The following is a 10,609-nucleotide window of genomic DNA, read 5'->3' on the forward strand; positions in this document are numbered from 1 at the left end:
CCGTCACAATTTGCAGCTCGCGTCTGCACAACTAAATTTCGGTGGTGCACATTTTTCTTACGCCTTGGGTACCACAGCAGCATTTTCGTGCCTCTGTCACCAACCTCTCTGTCCAGTTCCCTCTCCAGATAAATCGTTTCTGGCATTAACGAGTTGTATGTCGCACAAATCCTGTGTAGGGGCTCCCGGTCCGGCTCGTTCCTCCACAGCCCTGCCATGTCCTGGGCAAACATGGGCAAGCTTCCAAGGCAGCAGATGGGGAGTTATTGACCTTCAGGAGCATAGATTGCATTTTTCAGCGTCCTTTGCTGTCCTCACCTGAATAAACTCACTCTGGAAATTTCTCAGAGGGTCACGCAGGGGATTTTAAACATGCGCCTCCTGCTCCTCCTCCTCTTACGGTGCTGGAAAAACGACCGGGTTTTGGGTTTATTTTGTGGAGATGCTGCAGGTCCAGCTGGGACCGACTCCAACTGGGAGAAGCTGGGTGGTTGATGGGCTGGTGGAGCTGGGGGGTTCAGGGCAGTTGGCATTTTACACATTGAGTCTTCTCACACGAGTTCTCGTCGTTCTTTCGGAGGATCGAAGCGGGCAATTGGATTTCAAAATAGAGATGTTGGAGCCGAGCGGGGGTTTTAAGAGGCAGTGCTAACGAAAAGTAGGTTTTTAAGAGGTAGTAGCAACAAAAAATAGGTGTTTTTCTCTAAGGCAGGTCCCTGGGCTGGAGAGGGGCCAGGTTAAAGGCTGGCGAAAATTGAAAGAGTCTTTTTTTCCCTTTAATTGGGTGTTTGCAGTGTGATAGGAATAGCGTGGTTTTATCTCTTACCTATACCTGCAAGTGTTCCATTAATGTGACAAAATATGAGCAGTACAACGTGTAAACTGCTGAAGAATTTTTAAAGTCATTCCAGTAACTTAAGCCAGAAACAAATGTTTATAATAGCTGCTTTTTTTCCTGTTCAGACAGGGGAATGGTTACGAGGAAGAATGCCAGCATACTGTGTGTATATTGGAGATGAACTAAATCTGTATCGTATTTAATTTGAGGATTCCTCTTTTTTTAGCCTCTGCAACATCTCTAAAATTCAGTATTAATATTTATATGCAGTAAAGGGTTGGATCAGGCTGGGGGAGGCACGGCGGAAACACAGCCTCCGCTCTGGCGTGTTTACAGCCTCGGCTGACGAGGGTGGGAAGGGAAGTTAAAAAAGCACAAATAAGATTTAATTCTGCCTAAATCGTCATTGAAGTTGTGGTGGTGCTCTGGTACCTGTAGGTACTGATGTGTATGCACTGCCTTCGATGACATAGGGCAGGGTTTAGAGTCACAGAAGGGTTTGGAAGGGACCAGTAAAGGTCCCATGGGCAGGGGCATTGGTACCAGATCAGGGTGCTCAGAGCCCCGTCCAACTTGGTCAGGGATGGGGCCTGCACCACCTCTGGGCAACCTGTGCCACTGATCCACCACCCTCATCATCACAAAATTCTTCCTTATATCTACTGTGAATCTCCCCTCTTTTAGTTTAAAACCATCACCCCTCATCCTATTGCTCCATGCCCCAGTGAACAGCTCTTCCTCATCTTTTTTATAGACCCTCTTTCAGGTCCTGCAAGGTCGCTATCAGGTCCCCCCAGAGCCTTCTCTTCTCCAGGTTGAACAACCCCAGCTTTCTCAGCTGTCCCCATAGCAGAGCTGCTCCAGCCCTTGAGCATCTCCATGGCCTCCTCTGGCCCCACTCCACCAGCTCCATGTCCCCCTTGAAGTTGTGATGGGCTCCAGGGCGTTGCAGCAGCATAGATGGCAGCATCCGGCATCCCCTGCCTCTTGATGAGCAGGTGCAATAAGTTCTCATTAAATGACATTAAAACCTCAGCACCCAGCCCATGCTGTGAGGTGTCAGACATGGAAACACATCACAAGGTCTGGGCTTATTCGGGATTCAGGGGAGGAACTGAACAAGTTTGGTTACAGCATCAATGCAGACCTAAAATTATTTAGATTGCCATTTTATCTTAGCTCCAAAACTGTTTCCCTGAGGTAGTTTCTAAATATTTTCACAATGAAAAAGAAAGTGGATGTGCTTTGGTTTTACGGAGAGGGACTGGTTAAATCTGGAGGATGCAAACAGAACCAGGACGAGGGAAATTCTGGTAACACCATTTTCCTTGAAATGAAAATGTGCAGAAGAAGTTACGGCTGACTGAAGTTTAAAGGAAAGTGGCAGTCAAAATGAAGAAAGGTTAAGTGATTTTGAAAGGTTTCACTTGATGACTTACCAAACAACTGGATATTAGTTTAGTGTCTATAAATCAGTTATATATTGCTCTTCTAAGCCAAAATTTACTCAGCCTGGTATGGGAAAATGCATTCCACTTTCTGCAAGTATGCCTTTACTATTAAACTCATGTTAATTTTTGCTTAGAAATAAAAATGTGCTCTGTGTGGTCATTCTGGATTAGATGGCATAACGCAGATGAAAACGTTCAGACCCTTCCGTTTGCCAAAATGGCCTTGCAGAGCCACCTGGTGATTTCCTGCAGACGTGGTCCCTCATTAAAGGTGATTGTAATTAATCATCCCCATGTGTTTTTAATCCTCAAGGCACTTTACAAACGTGAGGTAACTCATGCTCATTGCAGTCCTCTTCCTTAGATAAATAATGTTATGAATGCTGGTGTAGAAATTAGAAATATCAAGGGAAGGGGTTGAACATCACGTGGAGCCTTAAGGAGAAGTTGAAGTAGGTACCAGGTTCTACCCTGGATGGATGTTTGAGCATCCTTCACCTTTCTGTCTCAAATTAGGTCACTGCTCAGTCTCTGTTTGCCCAAGCATCTACCCATTTGTTTTCTTTAGGCTTCAGAAGCTCCTTTTCTCTTGCTCACCCATTCCAGTGTATTTTCTTGCCCATATTTTTTCTTACTTCACTCCTACTTGGAGAACATAAATTTCTCTCCTTTCTGCCCGCAGTCTCTTGTAACTTTCTGCCTCTTTGCAGCTCCTTTTCTCCTCCGCCATCAGCAGCTCCCTGCTCTCTCCATCTGCCAGGACCTTTCAGCCCGCCCTTGGCTTTGCAGGATGGGTGCCCTCTGCTTTAAAATTGGCTTTGGGTTTCCATGGAGGAGCAGGAACAGAGACCAAACCGGTGGGACCTGAGCCATGTCTTACACGTGGGGGAAGCTTACTGAGTATTCAGCCTCACTGGGCTCTAAAATGCCGATTTCTAAGGAAAAAAATATATTCTAGGTCCTGGTCTGGTGTTTGTGTCACTAAATAGCAGGTAGCTCTGCCCAACTTTGGTAGTCTTGGTCATGCTGGGAGTCGTATAACCCTTAATGTTTTGCTTTTATTTCTAAATCAGTATCTAGGACTAGGAATTTCCCTAAAAGTCTTGTTTTTCTCCAAGTTTTCCTGATAGAAATGTGATTTGCAGATCAAAAGGCAAATAGAATTCACCCAGCATCGATACGGGGCTTTGAGTGGTGGGATTTCATTTGGGTGTTCTGGGGGGCTTTTGGTTTTCAGGGGTTCTTTTTGGTGAGTATTTCTGATTTATGCAGTGCTTTAAAGCAGATGGGAGCAGTGGGGTCTTGGGGATGGATGCGGGGATGGGTTTAGTGCATGGAGATTTCCCCACCATCGTTGCAAGTTGTGGTGCCTCATCTCAATTCTTCATCCCCAAAGGGAGCAATGGGGAAACGTGTGTGTGGACAGGGGATTGAAATTTAAGATGATAGGGTCATACAAATCTGATGAGTTTATAACTCATTTTAAATCTCATTTTTTTTACTAAAGCCAGGTCAGCAGTGCCAGCCAAATTTCAGCTGCAAAGGCAGATCATCAAGTTTTAATCTTAAATAGCCTGGTGTGCTAATTTCAGTGTCTTTCTGGGTTTGAATGGGTCTTTATATTTAGAGCAGAAAAGAATGAAAAATGCACATTTAAAAACAGTCTTCCTGCCCCTCATTAAGGTTTTTGGCTTCTGAAGAGCTGAAGGATATTGTTAAATTTCTTTGGGTCACTTGAGACGGCTGCTGAATTTCATGGCTGAAGAACAGGAGAGGATAAAGAGCCGATGGAAATGTGATGAATATTTGTTCAAAGCAATATCTGCAAATTGCCTGTGCTGTCTCATATAGATTAGAGATATTAGAGGGAGAAAGAGGTGATGATGGACTGTGGTCAATCAACAACGTTTATCCCAAGTCGTGGGGTTTTTGTGGGCAGGAGGTGTTTACACAGTCTTTGATATCTGCTTGGGTAACAGGAATCATTTTATTTCTGAAGCAATTTGGTTATTTTACTTGATTTGCATTGAAAAGACATGTGGGTGATGCCGCCACAGCTCCTTGGCACATCCCTTGCACGGCATTTTCACGTGCCACGGTGCATTTTGTTGTGTTTTATTAAGATGTATTTTACTCCAGTGTTCTTGTTTAACCAAGGTACGTCATTCGCATTTTTTGTTGTTCTTCTGTGGTTTTTTTTCCCCAACAGATGTGGGAAGAGGCCATTGCCTTGGGTAAAGAACTTGCAGAGCAGTATGAAAATGAAATGTTTGATTATGAACAACTCAGTGAACTGCTGGTAAGGTTTTCTTAATGACACAGGCATGCAACCATTTCTTTTTCAGGATTTAATTTCTAAGCTTTTAAGATTGTATTGAAAACGTCTCTTATGTATAGAAATAGATGCCTGCTTTGGCTTTGTTGGACAAATGTTGATTAACTGGCTACCACTGGTGTGCCTCAGAAAGGCTGGATTTTATTTGTTTTTTTGCTTTAGCTGAAAGAAAACTATCCCAGTAATGTTAAGCTGATACATTTGGAGTATAAAAGGAAATTTGGAATTTAAATATAAATGGGAACACGAAAAAATGCCCATTCTCTCTCAAGTGTCTTTCCATATTCGCGTTTCTTTTTTTAGGTATGAATAATCCCCCACCATTCACGCCTAGAGTCAGTTATTTTTGCCCTGACATTACCCATCCATTATTCCCTCACCATTTTGTTTTGCTCCTGTTTTGCCCCAGCAGCATCTCCACCCCTGAATCCCCAGAATATCCTTTCCTGGGGAAGACAGAATAAAATCAAACACATGTCCTCTCAATTTTATGCTTTCTTCACTCCTTTATTTGTTGTTCTTTGTATTGGCCATGGTTCTGTCCTGCAGCTCTGAATGTATATCCCATTTTGAAGGTCCTCCTCCTGTGGCATTTCAGCTATTTTTGGTGCCCAACTGATGGTATTGATTTGCCTCACAAATTTGGAGCCTGGTTCCAGGTTGCTTTGTCCTGCAGGACGTTGGGGATGTACCCAAAGAGTGTTTTTGTGCCAGAAGAGTCTTCCTTGGCCTGCCGCCACCACTGCTGTCAGCAGGGCCGTGCTTAATAGCAAATATTCTGCATTTCCATATAAAAGGAATCTGGTAGAGATTGTTCCTCTGCTAGAAATGATTCTCGTGTGTCAGATGTGATTACTCACCAGTGGGTAGCTACTCTCCAAGTCCCTCATCTTTAATTTTCCCTCTCTATGCTGGCACATGGGAACATGAACAGCTTTGTCACGGGGGAAGCTGCTCTTTACTGACGGTTCTGTAGTCACTGCTGGAGCAAAGTCTGAATTTGAGCTTTGTACATTGCACCTCATGGCCAGTAATACAGAGTTATGTATTTTTCACCATTACCCTTGCACAGTAAATATGTCATTTACATTAAGTGACACAATTCCAGACAGGAGTGTAAACCAGCTGTGGTTTGTCTGCACATGGAAGTGAAGTTTCTAATGGGGAAAACCCAAAATTTCCAGGTCTCAGGTCAAACAACTGAGAAATTAAGAGAGATGTCACAACAATTAGTACCGATGTGCATTGGACATTCATCCCTAATACAGCAAAGATCAAAATTCACACTCCCTTATGAGCCGGGTCTCGCATACCCCATCACCTTTTCTTATTGCTGCTGCCGAGTATCATTAGCATCTTAGCTCATTATTTTTCTCCTTCACAATAAAATTTAAAAGTTTCTTTGTTTCTTTCTGTTCTCCCTGTTGCCTCTTTTGTTCAAGCAGTATTAAATATTAGACACTCAGTTCGCCAATGACAAAATAGTCGTGCTACAGGTGAACTGAGAAATACCCAGTAGGTCTGGATCTTTGTAGTCTGCTTGCCATTTACCGTTATCTGTCGTATGGGACCAGTCATAAACCTCCCCCCAGATCAGAATTTGTTCTCTTATGGAAAGTAACAGCCTAAAAATAAGTAAATGAACAGATCGTCTGAAGCTGCACACGTGTTGTTACTTCATCATTTGAGATGAAGGATTCCTCTCCGAAAACAGATGGCATCTGACATGCGTGTGTTTATTCCAGAAGTTACATTTTCCTGCCCTTCTTGACTGCGTGCTTTCCATATGAAATAAATAGTTGTAAATACAGAAAGGAAGCAGTAGGAAAATGTAATTGAATGTAGCAGCTGAAAAAGGAGAAGTCAACACTGCTGAGATGAGCTGGTGTCAGTGGTGTGTGCTCCATCGGTCCAGTTGCTGTGTTCCTGCAACCCGGAATTCAGGCTGGATATATGGAACAGTGAGGCTCACCAGGATGAGCATAAAAATATTGGCTGTAGAGTTTAGTGTTTCAAAATACCATGATAGAAAGGTGAAGGAAAAGGGGTGAGTGGACCATGTACATCTTAGAGATGCACATGAAAGAGATCTAGAGATTAATCACAGAATATCTAGAGTTGGAAGGGACCTGGAAAGCTCCCCCAGTGCAACCCCTGCCACAGCAGGATCACCAGAGCAGTCACACAGGAACACGGCCAGGGCTTTGGGTGTCTCCACACAAGGAGACTCCACAACCTCTCTGGGCAGCCTGGGCCATGCTCCAGAACCCTCACAGTAAAGAACTTTTTCCTTATCAAGGAAAGCATGGAGAATATCGAAGTTCAGGCCATTAAAGTTCCTCCTGTGTATTTTGCAGAGAAAGCAAGCCCAGTTCTATGAAAACATTGTGAAAGTGATACGACCAAAACCCGACTACTTTGCGGTTGGATACTACGGCCAGGGCTTTCCGACGTTCATAAGGGTAAGCGTCTGCCTTTTTCCACAGACAGCAGCAAGGTTTCTCACTTTGGAAGTGTTGATTGTAGATAAAGTACATTATTGTATGTTGATTTGTTATTTACAATCTACCTAACATCAATGTTGGTTTTTAGGTGTGTAAAGCAACCATTGGGTTTTCCTTTATGGTCTCTAGTATGGAGTAGTTGAATTTTAGTAGCGAAGCTTTTTCTTTAAACATATCCAGTACTTTATACTTCTTCAGGGTATCACTAGAGATTAAGATACACCACCCAGTCCATACATCACGGTTATAACCAGCGCCATCTGAAATGGTGACATTTTTGCCTGACAGGTATCTATAGATATATGAGTGTGATAGAGAAGAATTGTGTATGTGACCATGTTTTCATGTGAGTGTCCTTTCCAGCACAGTCACTAAAATGAAGTTGAATATCAGCAATACGTGTGATACCTTTAAAAGTAGTCTTTTGTCATTGATTTCCGTGAATCGTGTCAATTTACGACATAGATCATTTTAGTTTAAAACTAAAACTAGAAGTCATTTGGTTGATGTAATGTAAGTCAAATAATAATTTAGGTTTCTTTTCCACTAATGGAGTTGAACTGGTGGCTAAGGAGGGGTGAGGATCCAACACATCTATTGTTGGATGCTATTTTGCTATTTTGCTGTTCATATCTATCTTAAAAGCTGAGGATTTTTAGTTTGGAAAGTCTTTCCAACCCCCTGTGGAAGAGTTCTGGTAGTTTAAGGCAGTTCAAGAGACAGAAGAATAAAATTCTTCTCAGATTTTTCTCTTAAGTCTAGGAAAATCAAGTTTAGTCTCAGGTAGTAGATTTCCTCCTGGAAATACTCATTTCAGGGATGAGTTCCTGGTTGTAACTCAGTATCTTTGGACCTTTCTTGTAAAATTGGCATCATTTGCTGGTTTGCTGCTACTTTTGCTTGCTCACGTCAGTGCCTTTTAATAAATGTTGGTGTATAAAAAGCCTAATTCTGTTGGTTTACATCCGTTCCACCATTAGCTGTGGAAGATGGATGAGAGGAATTGCAGAGAGAAATGTGGTAAAGGACATAATTTGTCTTAATGCTTTTTCAATGGGCACCTATTTTATAGACTTTTGATCTCATATATTTAGAGCCCGTTGAATTTATACGTATGCCTAAAGGTAAGTGCATGTGTAGTATTCACAGTGCAGATAAGGAGATCTATTTGTGCTTTACTGAATTGACTTAAAATATTTGTAAAGTGTTGATAATATCAATGTAAACTTTCTCCCTGAACACCACTGGAGTCAACACTTCTCAGATCCCAGTTCATTACTGGGGCTACTTGTATTAAGATTTCACCTCTCCATTCGTTTCCAGAACAAAGTCTTCATTTACCGGGGCAAGGAGTACGAGCGCCGCGAGGACTTCGAAGCGAGGTTATTGACTCAGTTTCCAAACGCCGAAAAAATGAAGACGACGTCTCCCCCGGGTGATGACATTAAAAACTCCTCCGGTCAATGTATCCTTAGGTCGTACCACGGCTCCCACGACCACACAGGTCAGGGATTTATGGCCAACACGAGCAGGAGGTGGTTGTGCTTCTGCCTTTATGGGTGAAATCCATTAATTTTGGTGTTCTGTCCTTTCTTCACCTTTCTATTGAGTTGCCTGTTCTGCAGGATTAAAATTCAGGATTAAAATTCAGTTTTCAGTTCTTAACCCCTGAATTCAGATATCCAGTGCTTCACCGTAAAGCCCAAACTGGATTTGCCATCGAAATTTCACAGGCCGGTGTCAGAGCAAATCGTCAGGTGAGTTTGGGATGGGTTTGTGGTTTTACTGGTCTGCTTTATAACACTTAAACCAGTTCTTGGTGTGGTGTAACAGCTCTGTACACAGCCAAGGAAGGGACTAATTGTGAGGATATTTCATGGGTATTTTCAATATTAACAGTTCCATCCAAGCCACGGGAAAACTGGGATCTCATAAGCATTGCATCCTTATGTGTAAAGTTGTTCTCTAGTACTGGAGTTCAGCAGCAGTTCCCAAATGGGTAGAGCTCTTTTCTGATTGTGCTTTTCCCCCTTTTCAGTTTCTATCGGGTGAACGAAGTGCAACGGTTTGAATATTCGCGCCCGGTTAGGAAAGGAGAGAAAAACCCGGACAACGAATTTGCGGTAAGAAAAAGGAAAAACGCATTTAAAAAATTAAAGTACTTTTGGGGTTTTCTTGTGTATTCCCCTCCATTTCTAGATTCTAACCTATTCATTATGTTTTTGTTGCTGGAAAATAAATTCTAGGTTTAAATGCGAGTATTTTTCATAGAAATGAAACAGTATTCTGTTCTGGTTTGTACCAATAAAAATCTGGACAGAGCTGAATTTATTTTGGTAAAAACCAGCTGTTTTGAGGAAGGATTTCAAAATCACTACGCCCGAAAGACTGAAGTCTCTTGCCAAAACTTGTCTTACCGTGAAGATCCTGGTTAGGCATCTGAAAATCTTCTTGCAGTAATACCTTTTTCTTCTTTTTTTTCCTTTTCTTTTTTGCTGAAGCATATGTTTCCTCTAATGGTCAATAAAGCTCCCTTTGAGCACAGCTTGTATTCATCAAAACATTTACAACAGGTTACATCACGTTGATTGCCTTTTTTTTTTCTCATAGACACCATGTTATTCGCGGGGGTTCTGGTGGGCACAGTTAGTAGTAAAGTAGTAGTAGTAATTAAAGTAGTAAATTAATGCATCATTTCCTGAGCAAAGAACTCTCTTTTCTGTGTAGTAATTAGGCTCTAATCTAATCAATGTGCTTATAAACGCTGAGTATTTGGTTTCCTATAGCTAAGACTTGTTCAGACTCCTTCAGCATCCTTGGCTTCTTGTGGTGGTTTTTATATCAAAAATTGCCAATTTGCTCATCTATGTGGGTTTAGCTGAGGAGGAAGGGAACTCTCTTATTCTAAAACCATAATGCTGAAGAGCTGCACAGTTTACAGTATGCTTTGAGTATAGATTAAAAAATTCAGTTACATCTAAATCACTTTGAAAGCTCTTCTCTTAATGGACAGCCTTAAAAAGGCTCGTAATAAATAAGATGAACTACCAACATATGCCAGTTCTAACAAAATCAGGTCAAGAGATGTCTTTGACATCAGTTATGAACCAAATACACACGTGAGGAGGAAGAGATGTTAAATCACAGGATCACAAATTTGGGATGGGACCTCGGGAGGGCTGGGATCCAACCCCTTACCCCTGGGTCTTGGTACCTTTGAGGATGGGGATGGCACAGCCTCCCCAGGGACCAGTCCCTCTGCCCTCCTGGAGCTTTCCCTGCATCAGGGTGATGCGGTTTTGTGGAGGATGGTCCTTGAAAGCTCTAGAAGTTACGTGGGCAAGGTGGCACTGGAGTAAACCAAGTGAATCTTTTACACAGTGTTTCTCTACTAAATCACGTATCAGATTTAAATTGGCACAGCTCCATCATCTCCCCCAGCAGATTCCATTCGAAATTTCCCCTGTACCTCTTCCTGCTG

General features: G+C 42.4%; 1 protein-coding gene across 1 annotated transcript in view; it reads left to right on the forward strand.

Annotated features, from left to right (window-relative positions):
* The window catches only part of LOC104547121 (dedicator of cytokinesis protein 1-like), a gene marked incomplete at both ends in the record, with an annotated part of 22,874 nt that overhangs the window by 7,740 nt on the left and 4,525 nt on the right, over positions 1–10,609 (forward strand). Inside the window, 5 exons of the mRNA XM_010192702.1 lie at positions 4,499–4,588; positions 6,982–7,086; positions 8,452–8,593; positions 8,807–8,885; positions 9,167–9,251. Of these exons, the coding sequence (XP_010191004.1) occupies positions 4,499–4,588; positions 6,982–7,086; positions 8,452–8,593; positions 8,807–8,885; positions 9,167–9,251 (501 nt within the window). The remainder of the gene's footprint in view (positions 1–4,498; positions 4,589–6,981; positions 7,087–8,451; positions 8,594–8,806; positions 8,886–9,166; positions 9,252–10,609) is intronic.

Source organism: Mesitornis unicolor, unplaced genomic scaffold (assembly GCF_000695765.1).
Source record: "Mesitornis unicolor isolate BGI_N332 unplaced genomic scaffold, ASM69576v1 scaffold351, whole genome shotgun sequence".
NCBI lineage: Eukaryota > Metazoa > Chordata > Aves > Mesitornithiformes > Mesitornithidae > Mesitornis > Mesitornis unicolor.